Source organism: Gekko japonicus, unplaced genomic scaffold (genome assembly GCF_001447785.1).
Source record: "Gekko japonicus isolate JY-2015 unplaced genomic scaffold, Gekko_japonicus_V1.1 scaffold685, whole genome shotgun sequence".
In the NCBI taxonomy this organism is placed as follows: domain Eukaryota; kingdom Metazoa; phylum Chordata; class Lepidosauria; order Squamata; family Gekkonidae; genus Gekko; species Gekko japonicus.
Genome location: NW_015169795.1, coordinates 741,234 through 756,923, shown reverse-complemented (window position 1 = coordinate 756,923; position 15,690 = coordinate 741,234). Strand labels below are relative to the sequence as shown.

Genomic DNA, 15,690 nt, shown 5'->3' with positions numbered 1-15,690 from the left:
AGGTGTGGTGACCAGAACTGCACACAGTATTCCAAATGAGGTTGCACCATTGATTTATATAGCGGCATTATGATATTGGCTGATCTGTTTTCAATACCCTTCCTAATAATCCCCAGCATAGCACTGGCCTTTTTTATTGCAGTCACACACTGTCTCAACATTTTCAGTGAGTTATCTACTACAACTCCAAGATCTCTGCCAGTTCAGACCCCATCAATGTGTATTTATATTGAGGATTTTTGGCTCCAACGTGCATCACCTTGCACTTGGCCACATTGAACCCCATTTGGCATGTTGACGCCCACTTGCCCATCCTTGACAGATCCCTTTGGAGTGCCTCACAATCCTCACTGGTTTTCACCACCCTGAACAACTTTGTATCATCCGCAGATTTAGCCACTTCACTGCTACTCCCAACTCCAAATCATTAATGAACAAGTTAAAAAGCAGTGGACCTAGAGCTACCCTATAGCACTTCTGGTTTTTACTTGAAGTGACATGATGCTTCAGTTGACATTGAAGCTTTTTTTTCTTATTTTTCTCCCGCCACTGCTCAGCGCTATGGCAGGCAATGGGAGAAGGGGGCAGAAAATGCCCTGCCCTAATCCTGGGTCACAAAGCTAGGTGGTCAAATTGCTGTTCATGGCAGATTCAAATGTGGTTCATGGATAAATTCTACTTTCCGTAGTACAAGGTGGGAAATGGATATATTTATTTAATGAATTACATTTGCACCCCACCCTACCCCAGAAAATGGGCTCACAACATAAAATCAACAAGCAATAAAAACAGTAAAACAATAAATAGCAATAGCAGATCAAATGAAACTCATGCCTTATGAACTAAGTACCCTAGGAAATTCCAGTGTCTAGATAGTATCCAAATCAGCAGGACACTGGAAAAAGGTCATAAGCAGCACTGTGGACAGGACAGGGGGGCCAGAATGGATTGAACGCCCACCACCTCAACCAAAGGCCTAGCAGAACAGCTACGTTTTACAGGCCCTGCGGAACTGTGCTAAGTCCCGCAGGGCCCTGATCTCATGTGGGAGCATGTTCCACCAGGCCGGGGTAAGGGCTGAAAAAGCCGTCACCCTAGTTGAGGCTAAGCGGACATCCCTCGGGCCAGGGACCACCAGGAGATGTTGATCAGAAGAGCGTAAAGCTCTCTGGGGCTCACAGGGGAAGAGATGGTCCTGCTGGTATGATGGTCCCAGGAGGGGCTTTTTTTCTGGGGGAATGTACCGGAACGGAGTTCCGAAACTTCTTTGACAAAATTCTTTTTAAAATGTTTAAAAGTTCACGAGTTTTCAGTATACAGATTGAAAACTTCATTTCCCACTTGAGAGTTCTGGCACCACTTTAAAAGAAGGGAAAAAAGCCCTGGGAAGGGGAGGGGAGAAGAGCAACTCACTTCATGCTGCTTTGTGTACATTCCCCAAAAAACAAAAGGGAGAAAAGGACTAGTGAAGGAAACAGACACAAATGGGGTAAATTAATTCCTCCTTTTTTTGTCAGAAAACATTTTGAACTCTCAACTGTGCAAAAATGCTCACATTTTCCTTGTGAACTCCATTTCCAACCCCTTGAATAATAAATGAAATCAAAGTTTCTGCAAGTCTTCCAGTTCGTTGCGGCAGTCTTTATACCACATCAAATGACCCGGGAATGGAATGCCAAGCAGAGACTGCCCCACAGATCACAATTCTAAGGTATTTTCTTCCTTGAGGAGCTACAGTTAACAGGGTCAAGGCAGCTGCAAAGTTGCTTTCATGTTTAAATAAGATCAAATCCAGTTTAAACAATGCTGAAACAAAGAACACTCACACTTACCCGGAGAAGTTTGCTTGATTACACGGACTATTTGTTCATTTCTAGGGTCTAAGTATCCCATCTTGCTTATGTATTCCAAAGCTGCTTCTATGCTTCTGCTGCCAGTCTGTTTAAGGGCTCTTACTGCCATCTCCTAGACAAAATGAAGATACAAACAGAATTGAAGGCCCCAAAAGTGGTCTGAAGGCATCCAACAGCATGGCACAGTTCAAGCATAGCTGGGGAAAAGACCCAATTTTAGTACTACTTCCATTACAAACAATTGACATTAAAAAAAAAGAAAACATGCTAGTTAAAATCAAGTTTTAAAAATGATCAGCGAAACACTGCAATCCCTAAAATTAATTGAGTTTTGCTATTTTGCAAGATTAGGCACCTCTTAAATATGGCTGTATGAATCATTTCTAAGAAGTCTTAGTAAGATACTCAGCTCTGGAAAGAGCACCTTTATATTTTATTATTAACAAGAGGGCAGAGCTGACAAGAGCCGGTCGGTTTTGAATGTTCTCAAAACAACTGCACAACATAGCAACGCAAGACACAAACACAAGGGAGCCAATTTCTGGCAACGGCTACAGGACCCGGCTCTAAAATTCACTTCTCCTCCCAGGCACAGCGACCGACGGCATCAGCCTTGCCTACTCACAGATTGCCTTATTTGATTAAAAACAGCTTCTGAAACATTTGAATTCATTCAAAATAGTTTGTGTGGGAGTAAATGTAAAAATAAGAAGACAAACAAGCCAAAATGGATTGTGCTTACTTCACGCACATATTTAAAGCATTTATTACCCAACAGGTATCAGGGGAAACTTGTAACCAGGGTCAGGTTGTTTATTTAGGGGACAGTCTGCAAAACCATCTCACTTGTTCCACTGAGAGGGAGGAAGTATGAAAGAGACAGGAATATAATTCCAGATATGGGCAGTAAGGTAGGTTTAGGAGAAGAAGGGAGGGAAGGTATAGATCTTGGAAGCCAAGTAGGGTTGGTACTTGGATGGGAGACCACCAAGGAAGGCTCTGCAGAGGAAAGGAGTGGCAAACCACCTCTACTTCTCACTTGCCTTGAAATCCCCTTGCTGGGATTGCCGTAAATTGACTGTGACTTGACAGCAGTTGTATGTATACATAGGAGAATAAACCTATGAACATATCAACCTGCTTAACAGGAATCAGACATTAGTGCATCCAGTCTTGTCAACTCTGGCAAGGCTCTTTAGGGTCTTCAGGCAGAGAGAGCTCCTGCTCATCACCTGTTGCCTGAGATTCTTTACCTAGAAATGCCAAGGACTCTGTCTTTTGCATACAAAGCATGCGCTCTAACGCTGACCAGCATCATCATCCCAAAGCATCATCCCAAAGAGGTATGAATGAAAGACATGGTGAGAATAAAGAAAGGAGGAAAAAATGTACCTGGGTAGAAAACTAGAAACCCTTCTGTAACGATTCCGTCACACCTTCCATGCTAGGAATATAGTCTTATTGGAATGTACAAGAATCCAGAATTACTAATAGCATCAAAAGAAATTGGAATGCAACACATATTTCCTCCCCATTCCACTGCCCTTTCATGCGTCCATTTGCTCCCTCATGCTCAGTTGTTAACTGATTGTTGCTAACGCTAGTTAAAACAAAGCCTAGATTTTCTGCTCAAAATCTCTTTGAGAATATGGTTTTTAATCTAGTGATATTAGAAGCATATTAGGCTATGTTCCATGTATGAGTAAGAATGACTACATGCAACAGTGATCCTGGGAAGAATTGGGATGGCTGGAATATGCACAAAGGCACTATGCTTGCATGATCCTATGGGTGATTCCTCAACTTCTTTTCGAGGAACGATGTGAACACATGTCTACAAGAGGAACATGTGATCACAACAAGCAAAAAAGGCAATTCTGACCTGGTTTAAGGAAAGAGGGGCCTTGAGAAAACTTCAGTAGTTTCTTTATGGCAGGCCAAGGACCATAGCAATGGATGCAGAGAATGGCATCTTCCAGATGGAGTCTTAATAAGGAGTTGGCAGGGTATACCAACAGTCTTGATACTGAGAATCTGGAGTAGTATAGTAGCCAAGAGATTATCTATAATCCAGAAGACTTCAAATCTTATTTCAGTCACAAACTCAGTAGGTGACCTTAAACACGAAGCTGCCTCATACAGAATCAGACCACTGGAAAGGTCAGTACTGTCTATTCAGACAGGCTTCCTTTTAGCTGGAGATGCCCAGGACTGAGCCTGGAGTCTTCTGCACGCCAAGCAGATGCTCTACGGCTGAGCCACAGCCCCTCCTCACTCTATCCGCTTTAAACTCCTATCTGCAATATGTGGAGAAAGATACTGGGTTGCTTTGCAGGCTGTTATAAAGATGACACTGATAAAACATCTGAAGTGCTTTGAACACTGAAACCAGTGCAAAGATGCTAAATACCACCATTGTCGGGGAAGAATAAGACATGATCCAAGCTCACATGCCTGGAGACAAAATAAGATTTTTTTCACAGAGTCAGAACAGTGGCTAAATGGAAAAGATAATGACTAGGTTATTCATTAACCATCATCTAAGACTAACATAGAAGCAAGGATAAGAGCCTCCTAAGTTATTCAGACACCCATCCTACACTGGTTGCTAACTCCACCTCCAGTTGACTACTTGGTTCAGATTAATGGATTGTTTTGTCAGCTGACCAATTACTTGAATACACTCCTACTTCATTTACTCTAGCATATTTCCCCCGTCACTCACAAGTGATTTATTAAAAGGAAAATAATTTGCTATGGGGATGCATTCAGTTTTTTTAAAATACAAAATGATTTTGCATATTAACAGAGTTTCATATTTTTTATACTTTCTGTTACAGTTTAGGGGACAAAATGCAATTCTTTTCTATCTGGGCACCAGGAGCATCTCCCAGTCAGGACCAAGTATTAGGAGTTGCCCAAAGTTGTAGGTCTATATTCCTGCATAAGTTCTATACAGACCCACAGTCCTTGTGCAGGAGAAGAGATTCATTAAGGACTGGATACTGGTATGTGTTGCTTTCCAGATACAAAAAACTGATTCCACTTAATTTTACTGGATTGTCCAGAAGTAACTCTGGACAAAATAGCAGAGATTACATGAAAGACGAATACCAGCCAATCTGCCTCATGAGAACATAAGAGAAGACATGTTGGATCAGGCCAATGGCCCATCCAGTCCAACACTCTGTGTCACACAGTGCCAAAAACCAGGTGCCATCAGGAGGTCCACCAGCAGGGGCAGAATTCCAGAAGCCCTCCCACTGTTGCCCTGCAAGCACCAAGAACACAGAGCATCACTGCCCCAGACATAGTGTTCCATCTATACCTTGTGGCTAATAGCCACTGATGGACCTCTGCTCCATATGTTTATCCAATCCCCTCTTGAATCTGTCTATGCTTGCAGCAGCCACCACTTCTTGCAGCAGTGAATTCCATGTGTTAATTACTCATTTTAAATCTGTTCTAAGCTTACTGCTCATTAATTTCATCGTGTGCCTACAAGTTTTTGTATTGTGAGAAAGGGATAAAAGTACTTCTTTCTCAACCTTCTTTATCCCATGCATAATTTTGTAATCCTCTGTCATGTCACCCCTCAATCATTGTTTCTCCAAGCAAAAGAGCCCTAACTTCTTCACCCTTTCTTCATAGGGAAAGTGTTCCATCCCCTTAATCATTATACTTCCCTTTTCTGCACTTTTTCCAATGCTATAGTATCTTTTTCGAGGTGTGGTGACCAGAACTGTACACAATATTCCAAATGAGGCTGCACCATAGATTTATACAGAGGCATTAAGATACTGACTGATTTGTTTTCAATCCCCTTCCTAATCATTCCCTGCACAGCATTTGCCTTTTTTATTGCAGTGCACACTGAGTTGACATTTTCAGTGAGTTATCGAACACAACTCCAAGATCTCTCTCCTGGTTTGTTACCACCAGGTCAGTCCCCATTAACATATAGTTATAGTTAGGATTTTTGGCTCCAATGTGGATTACTTTGCACTTGCCCACACTGAGCCTCATTTGCCATGTTGACATCCACTCAGCAGCCCCGTAGCCAGGATTTTTTTCATGGGAGGGGGTGCCAGCCCCGCTAATTTAATTAAATTTAAATTACATTAACTCAATTAGGTGCCATTTGGTGTAGTGGTTAAGAGCACAGACTATAATCTGGAGAACCGGGTTTGATTCCCCACTCTTCCACATGCAGCCAGCTGGGTGACCCTTGGTCAGTCACAGTTCTCTCAGAGCTGTTCACTCAAAAGCAGTTCTTGAAGAGCTCTCTCAGCCCCGCCTACCCCACAAGATGTCTGTTGTGGGGAGAGGAAGGGAAAGGAGATTGTAAACCATTCTGAGACTCCAAGAGAAGGGCGGGCTATAAATCCAATCTCTTCTTCTAATTTCAGGGGGGGGGCACTGCTGGCTACGGCCCCGCCAGGGGATGGCACAGCAAGACCCTAACCCTTTATCCTTCTGGAAGGGGTTACAGATCTTTGCAGCCTGTTTTCTGTCTGTCCTTTGGAAAAGGGAGCCTAATTTTCGCAAACAAGCAGGCAACAATACACACTCCTGTTCTTTTTCTGAGGCATTTTTGCTGAGGCATCTCTATGGCACTGAGTGGGATTTCAGTTGAAATCTGGGGGATTCGCTTGCCGGGAAGGCTGCAAATCTTGTGCCCACTGATGGAGAGACAGCATTGGAACTGAACAGGACTTACATTCAGGCTCCTGATTGGGCCATATAAATCAACCTGTTTACAAAGGGGATCATTTTGAGCAGACACAAGTTCAGACTTCAAAGGTTGTTTTTCCCAGCAGAGGAGCTGTGGACGAGGAGGGCAAGAGGAACTGAGAGCTCACCTTTGCCTCCCACCCACACCTGGGGTTCCCAGAAGGAGTGGGAAAAGGCAAAGAGGCTGCTGCAGCTGCCTTTGGAAGTGCCTTCCACCACCACCCCAAGCTGCCGGCTCACCAGGAAGCACCTGCTGCTCCGGATTGTGGTGGACCCTCGATGGGCAAAGAGCATGCCTCGTGGGGATGCAAAGGAACGCCCCTGCGGGGTACTGCAATTTCAAAAGGGGGCACAGCCCCATGTGTTTCACCACTGGCTACAGCCCTTCCACTTGCCCAGCCTCGACAGATCCCTCTGGAGCCCCTCACAGTCCTCCTTGGTTCTCACTGCCCTGAACAAATCAGTGACATCCACAAATTTAGCCACTTCACCGCTTATTCCCAACTCCACATCATTAATGAACAAGTTAAAAAGCACCTGACCTAGTACCGAGCCCTGTGGTACCCTACTGCTTACCACTTTCCACTGTGAAAACTGCCCATTTATACACTTTCTGTTTCCTATGAATTAACCAGTTTTTAATCCACAAGAGGACTTGTCCTCTTAACCCATGACTGCTGAGTTTACTTAGGAGTGTTTGATGAGGAATTTGATCAAAAGCTTTCTCAAAATCTAAGTAAACAACATCTACTAGGTCACCCTTGTTCACGTGTTTGTTCTCCCCCTCAAAGAACTCTAAAAGGTTAGTGAGACAAGATCTTCCCTTATGGAATCCATGCTGATTCTTCCTCAATAGCTTTTGTTCATTAATATGCCTACTAATTTTATCTTTAATAATGGATTCCCCTTACTGATCTTAGACTGACTAGCCTGTACTTTCCCGGATCTTCTCTGGAACCTTTGGAACATGGGTGTTACATTGGTTACCTTACAGTCTTCAAGAATGGAGGCAGATTTTAGGGACAGATTGCATATTTTTGTCAGGAGATCCACAAGTTCACCTTTGACTTCTTTCACCTAGTATGGTGACCATGAGGGAACTGGAAATTCCTGGTTCCAAATGTCACCTCAAACATTAGTTCACTAGGTAGATGTAGACAAACCACACAACTCTTACATAGGATAGGACCCATTCTCTTCACTCTGAACTTTGGGAATTATGCCTTCTTTACAGGTTTGCTGCAAGCAGTCATTGATGACCCTCCCAAATTTCATTTAGAATGGGCTCGTCTAAAATTAACTAATTTGTGTTCAAATCAGTCCCACTTCCCAAGTGCCTTACTTTAAACTCAGGCTCATGCCAACTTTGGCTCTCATCAACCTCTCAACACCACTGAAAGTTTAACAAGGCCTGGAGGCCTTCCATTCCCAATCCACGTTTGATCCTCCTGTCCCATTGCTCCCATCCTTTTCTGGTCAGCAGCACTGAGGTGCTGCCCTGACCCTCTTGGTGGGGTCCTTGAACGCTGCAGCAATAAAGTCCTAGGAGCCAGGATCTCTAGGAACTGTGATTTAAAAATAGGGGGGTCTTCAAGCCTATTATAAGAATTGTTGTTTCACATGGCTTCTAAGTTCTAAGAGATCCTAAGCACCCGGGACACTGCTGCTGCTTAATATAGTCAAAGGCAGCTGCCTCTCTCAGTACCACCTGATAAATTACACAGGGAAAGGGGGAAATATGGTTACAGCAGAAGGAAGACTAACTGTTTGAGCTGCGTTAAGCTGAGCTCAAACCTTCAAAAAGTCTGAGCTCAGTGCACAATTAGCCTGGAAAATCCAAGTTGAGGAAATCTGTACTCTGCTCTGCTTTCATGCTTCGGTTCTACCAGTCGTTATAAGGATCACCAAATTAACGTATACGAAGCATTTTGACTATCTAGAAAACGCTATGAAAATGCCAAGTATTATTACGCTTACTGACCTGGATCGAGATAAAGTTCTGTACAAGAGACATCAAAAGAAAACATGTTAGTTCCAGAACTCAAAGAAGGGAAGGTTATTGTGTAATAGCGAGGAGATGTTTCTATGCATTCCTCACCTCACAGGAGCCATTCACCGGCTGCACAAACTGAAGGCAAATAGTTGTGGATGGATTTCCCTGTTTTAGCCTCTCTGCTGGCTTCCTTCCCTTGCTCACGCTGGCAGAGGCTAAGGTTCTAGTTGTTTTATAAGAGTGTCCAACAACATTTTTCATTAAAAAAGAAGATGGTGGCTGCCAGAACGTATTTATATTGGTTGTCATGAGTAAAGATTGCTCAAGAAGTTACAGGAAGAATCCTCCCTCCCACCCCCTTAGTACATCTGAAGGAGACTAGGCCGTCCAAGATCTGGGGAAAGGAAATGATTTGTTAACAGTCACAAAAAAATTAATAACTTGCTTTCCCATTCACAAAGAAGGATGGGTGACAAATGCAGGAAACAGATAAGGGTTTCCCCGAGGGAGAGGAGAGCAGAAAAATGCCAGAATGGTATCTCTAAGATAAAAGATTTCAACCTTTAAAGCAAGCCCGATGTTGGAGTTTATTTGTGGGCAAAATATCCGTCAGTCCTGAACTTCATGGAACACATTTTCACAATATATGTTTCACACACACTTTTGGGTTGCTGTTTATTTACTTTATAAGCTGCTTTCCGACAATTTTGAAGCAGAGCACAAAATAAGCATATAAAAATTTAAGGCACCACCAAGACAAATCAGTGCATTTTCTAAAACACGGAGAGTCAGCTTGGCTGCCCTGAGTGACATCCCTTGCGGGCCTGTTTCTGTTTGGTTTCCAACACTCCTCCCTGCACCAAGAAGGACGCACAAGGCACCATTTGGTACCTGGCAGGCTTTTCCCTCAGAAGCCTCTGCGATGATCATTTTCCAAAAGGAGGGAAACTCACTAGGTCCTCAAGGCTGTGGGAGGCAGGCTTTTTTGGGCCAAACTGCTCAAGTAATGATTCATGGCCAGGGAGAATCCAGACTCCACCACACTGCAAGAGTTGAGCACTGCTATTCTAAAAGATTTCAGGAGCTGGTGCGGTATAAATAGCAGAGAAAGATTCACAAATGTGAGTGCAGCTTTGTATATGTGCCTTTGCTGTTCAAACAAAGTTTAGTTAGTTAACTAACTCAGCTGATGTTGGCACAATTGGCACAAGGCATACAAGACAGATTTTATTTTTTTTCTTTGGTACTGGGTCCGACTCAGTAAGTCTAAGCAATTTTGCATGCTCACCAAAATTCTGTCTAGTGACCTTTGGTCAGACAGCTACAGGTGGAATTTTGCTGATCTCATTCAACACGGAGATTAAAACAAACCCCTTCTATTTACTACGGAGAGCAACAGTGACAGAACTAAAGTCCACTCAGACAAACAAAAAAAATTGCATAGCTATGTTATTCAGAAAAATAATATCAAGCTCAAGAAAAATGAAGGAACTCAAAAATTCAAGCTGATGAAAATGCTCAAAAATGTTCAGGTTCTACAATGCCAAGACCACGGCCATACAACCCGCAAAATCTACAGCAACTAATGAACTCCGGCCGTGAAAGCCTTTGATGACATCTTGAACAGTTCCATTTTTAAAAGGGAATTAACCCCAACTGCTAGTGATTTGAGGCCTTTGCATTGACACAAATGGTGCTTTTTCCCTTGTTCATGTCTATGGCCTAGTTGGAAGCAGGGCTGGCTTCATCATGTGGTATAGTAAAGTAGGCAGCCTCTCAACCAGAATTCCCTCTAAGCTGAGTTAGTGTGAGGTAGCTCACAGTTTTTTAGCCTCCAGCTCACACATTTTTGTCTTAGCTCAGGAAGGATGGCTCCAGAGCCAACTAATTTATGCAGTAGCCAAATCACCTGCTCACAACTTTAATGCTGGTAGCTCAGAAAGTAGAATTTTTGCTCTCCACAGCTTAGAGAAAGCATTGCTCTCAACTGAAAAAATACAGGGGCATTAATTTCTGGAATAATACATCAACAATTAATTTCTGGAATAAGCTCTCATTTTTAATTTAGTGTCTTGTGCATAATACAATAGATTTTGTGCATTAAGTTATAGAATGGAATATAGCTATTTCATGACCAGGATTCAGACTCCTAAAGATACTTACTAGCAGGGTTTATCCAGAAATAATAATAATTTAAAAAAAATTGTGGACAGAGATCATTCACAAGGGAGCGGTGGCGCAGGCATTACAACGCCTGCTGTTAACATCTGGACTAACAGCCGGAAGGCTGTTCAATTCCCCACCGCGGCCGGGTTGAGCCCCTGGCCCCCATCCCAGCTCCCGCCAACCCAGCGGCTCTGTTAACATCAGAGGAATGGGTACCTGCCTTAGATGGCAGGGGGCACCCCTTCTTCCCAGCCTTGTGCTGGTGATCGGCAGTGAAGAAAAGTGAAGGAGAGGATCGAGTCGGCGGCAGCAAACGAGAAAAGAAATGGCGGCGGCAGAGAAACGGCGAAAGACGAGCAGAACGGCGGTGACTGGCTCAAGCAGTGGTGAAGGCGGAGCCGAGGGCGGAGCTGGCCGTAGAGTTGGAACGACGTCAGAACGCGGGACGCAGCGCGGCAGGAGCCACTTGGACGTTGCCGAGTCTGCGCCCAAGGAGAGATACGCCGCTCCAAAAAGAACAACAGCCAGCTCGTCCAGCCGATAGCAGCTGATAGCAGCCGGGTCGCAGAACAACATCAACAGCAACAACTCACACTAAGAAAGCTGCCGAAGGAACACCGTGCCGTATTAGAGGTGCTGGTAGGTTGTCCCCCCCCCCTGCACCATATGTGGCCCTAGATAGGTTATTCACTACTATACAGTAGCACATTGTAAACCGCCCTGAGACCCGCTAGGGGTTAAGGGCAGTATATAAATCACATGTAAAATAAATAAAAAAAAAAAATTCCATGACTGTAAATTATGTAAAGTGAGCAAAACTGGACATATTTGCCTGACTTGCCCACCACGATTTGTTTAATCCAAACCAAGATGACACAGCTGCATTTATCTTGATAACATTTTTGAGCCAGTAGCTATGGATGCCAGTCACAGCTACTGGCGAAACGTCAGGTTCTACAATGCCAAGACCACGGCCACACAACCCGGAAAATCTACAGCAACTAATGAACTGTTCAAGGTTTGCAAAAACATTGGACTTCATGAAGAAAACAAACCAATGGGAATAAAAAGGTGGAGCCAAAGGTCATTTTTTCACCAGTAGAAGGGCACTTCTTGCCAATGGAAAAGGGAAGGCCAATCTTCACTGACTCCCCCTCTCAGTCCTCTGCATAGCATTCAGCATTGTTCCTGGGGATCCCCTGAACTCTGAGGGAAGAGGAAGGGCTACATGGGTAAGGATGCAAGTCCTGCTCAGCTTGTGGACCTTCAAATTCAACCCAAAAATCTCACAGCAAATGAAAAAAATGGTCCAACACAAATGCTTATTCTGTAATGGACATGCTAGTTAAATGAAATGAAATTGCCAAAAATAAGCAGTACTTGTACCCTCCCCCCCTTAAGCCATGGGGCTATCCTCTGGTACGCAGTTTTGCCTCAACAGATAATTAGGCCTGCAAAAAATCGTGGAAGTGACTAAGATACACTTCAAGTTTTCCCATGCAGAATAACCTCTCTGTAGGACAATCATAATGTGTGAAGTGGTTCCCGGAAGAACCAAATTCAGTGCTTAATTTGAGGTATTTTAGAAACAGTATCTTCCATGTCATAAATGAGTTGATATTTTTTCTTCAGTGCATATGCATACTGACTGATAAAGAATCGAGTAAAACATATCCCGATGGTTACTAAGAATCTTAGAGTAAGTTTCTAGGAATCTTAGAGGGGAATTAGAGGAAGTAATGGAGAAGGAGAGAGCAGTCAAAGGCTGGAATGTAACCTCCATAAACGAAAGCTACATACTTCAGAATGCCACTTGCTTGGGGGCAGCTGCACCTTTAATGTTTGTTAGTTTCTCCAAAGTATCTGGCTGCCCACTGTAGGAAATGGAATGCCGTACTAGGTGGGTGCCAAGGTCATCGTTTGTCAAGGGTACCGAAAAACCTTGGGCCGGCTCTGAATGGGCCACCACCATGACAAGTAAATTTGGAATTTTGGGTAACCTTACCAAAAAGATTGGGAACCACTGCCCTAGAGAGTCAGATTACAGGTTTCCAGATTCTGAAGCACCATATATCAGGACTTTAGCTTTTATATTTAACACACACACACACACACACACACAATATATATACATATATATTCACCACACAAAGGACTGGAGTCCCAGTAGTGTGAACTGGCCATATATGCGGACAAGAGACAACAATGTTTAGCTGCCTAAATAAAACATGCCTAAAGGCAGGGGTTGTTTCATAGAAAAAGAGCTAGGGGAACTCATTAGCATAACTCATTAGCATACGCCACACCCCCTGACATCACCGGAAGTGTGTCATAAGGCCACACACCCCGCCCCCAACGGTCCCGGCCGCCGCCGGCCTTGAAGCTCCACTGCTGAGCCCCATGAGGGGCCCAGCGGTGGACCTGCAAGGCTGGCGGGAGTGCAAGGAAGCCCCGCGAAGGCCCTCCCTGGCCCCAGGCAGGCAGGGGTGGGGAGAGGCAGGGAGGAAGCAACTTACCCTCCCTCTTCTCCTGCCTCCTCCTGGCTGAATGAGGGCCGGAAGCGGGGCGGCCGGAAGCAGGGGGCGGGGCTTCGTCATGTGCCCCGCCCCCCGTACCTCACCCGGGGGAACTGCGATCCCCCCCGAAATGACCTCTGCCTAAAGGTACACATGGTTTTGGATCAGTTTTGAAATAAATGAAAATTTCTGATACTTAATACCTTGAAGGAACAGATTCAACAATCTATTCGTAAACAGTGTATGGTTTTGGCCTTACTGATGTCACGCTAGTTTGTATCTAAAACATTCCCCATGTGCCCAGCTGTCCAAGTGTAATTGTACCACATCACATATAGTGGCCATTCATTCATTCAAACACACACAACACAGACACACTTTTGATAGTGACTCCTTGACCCCAACGTTCGGGGCAAGTAATCTGTCTGGGATGGCACTTTCAATGAACTGCTGTGATGATGTTATTCCTCTTCATTAGCATCAGCGTGATGCATTTGCTAATTTTACCACACACGCATTAGCCAAACATTCACTTGGCTGACATTACATTTATAAAAAGTATCACTCAATATGCCAACCATTTCAGGACTGCAGCCATTAATTTAGAAGTGACTGTTTCTATTCATGCCTTCCCTGTAGCTACAAAGAGAAATCCAGAGTATGTACAAAATCTGTGCTGTTTACAAATCTTCAGAGAATAGAAGGGGAATAATCTGACAAGCGGTGTATAAAGAGACCCCTCAGCTGTGTACACAGATCAAAAGCTGCAAGTTCCTGAAGAAGCTGCCCGCAGAAAAACAAGCTCAAGATGGGACGGCTTTCCTTCTGGCGTCAGTTACAAATCTTATATATTTATAGCCGTATGCACTGACTCTTTTGAGAAAGTGATGTTAATAATGCAATTAAATTCTACAGACACTCAGTGGCACGACACCCTACTCTCCTCTCCATTTGTACCCAGCCATTTCTAAGATCAGAAAAACGTACGTGGGGTCTTAATTTCCAGCTTAATTTCAAAAATGGAACAGAAATGTATTAGTCGCTGACAAATTATTCTATATAAAACCCACTAACATTGTTCCGTGCCAGCCCTCCATTGCAGGTACCCGCCTCTTTGAGCAACTCGTGAATGAACATCTTGCATAAGAAACTGATTGGATCCCCAGGTTCTCTTAGGTGCCACTTCACAAAATGGATTATCCTTCCCCCAGGCCAGGAGAACGCAAATTGTATAGCAACAGACTGCCTCTAGGAACCCAAGATCCCTTCCTGGAATCTTCCAGATGGCTTTTGTCTCAGCAGAAAGGCAGAAGGGCTGGCTGTGTCAACAGGCCTCAAGGTCTACTGGCAAACTTGTAGCTAGAGAGAAGATGTTTCATCCATATTGCCTCATGAACACTTTGGAAAGTGGGCCTCATTCTGGCAAGCAGCGTTTACCCGTCTATCGATGTGCCTGTCAGACGCAGCCTCGCGCTCTCCCGAAGACATAATCAAAGCACACAATTTGGCTGCAGATGTTGCTGAAAGCAGAAGAGGTTCTTTAACAGATATTGCCCAGTCACTGTCAGCGACAAGGCCTTTGCCCACGTTACAGGTTATATTGCCACTGACCAGTGCTTGGGGGCTACAAACAGGCCAGCATTAAATAACTATGACCCTCATATAATCATAGAATGTTAGAGTTGGAAGGGACCTTGCAGGTCATCTAGTCCAACCCCATGCACTCTGCAGGAGCATAGCTGAAAGACAGCCCTACATACCTACAACATACCCGAAAGATGGTCGTCCAGCCTCTGCTTGAAAACATCCAGCGAAGGAGCATCCACCACCTCCTGAGGCAGACTGTTCCACTACTCAGCCACTCTTACAGTTAGGAAGCTTCTCCTGATATTTAGCCAGTTACGACTCCCTTGTAATTTCCACCCATTAGATCTAGTCTTGCAATCAGGAGCAAGAGAGAATAGATCTGCTCCATCTTTTACATGACAGCCCTTCAAATACTTGAAGACTGCAATCGTGTCCCCTATAAGCCTTCTCTTTCCCAGGCTAAACATATCCAGTTCTTTCAGCCTTTCCTCATTCTTGGATTCCAACCCTCTCACCATCCTGGTTGCCCTCTTCTGGACACACTCAAGCTTGTCAACATCCTTCCTAAAATGTGGTGCCCAAAACTGGACACAGTACTCCAGGTGAGGCCTGACCATAGCAGAATAGAGTGGAACTACCTCCTCCCTTGATCTGGACACAATGATTCTGTTAATACATCCTAAGATTGCATTAGCTTTCTTCGTAGCCACATCGCACTGCAGGCTCATGTTTAGGTTGTGATCAACCAGAACACCTAGATCCCTTTCACATGTGCTGCTGTCAAGCCAAGTCCCTCCCATTCTATATCTGTGCCTTTGAATTTTTGTGCCTAAGTGTAGGA

The 15,690-nt window shown here is 44.2% G+C and overlaps 1 protein-coding gene across 1 annotated transcript in view; it reads right to left on the bottom strand.

Moving 5' to 3' along the window:
- The window catches only part of LATS2 (large tumor suppressor kinase 2), a 53,423-nt gene that overhangs the window by 8,271 nt on the left and 29,462 nt on the right, over positions 1 to 15,690 (bottom strand). The window contains exon 2 of the mRNA XM_015417044.1: positions 1,833 to 1,965. Coding sequence (XP_015272530.1) covers positions 1,833 to 1,965 — 133 coding nt within the window. The remainder of the gene's footprint in view (positions 1 to 1,832; positions 1,966 to 15,690) is intronic.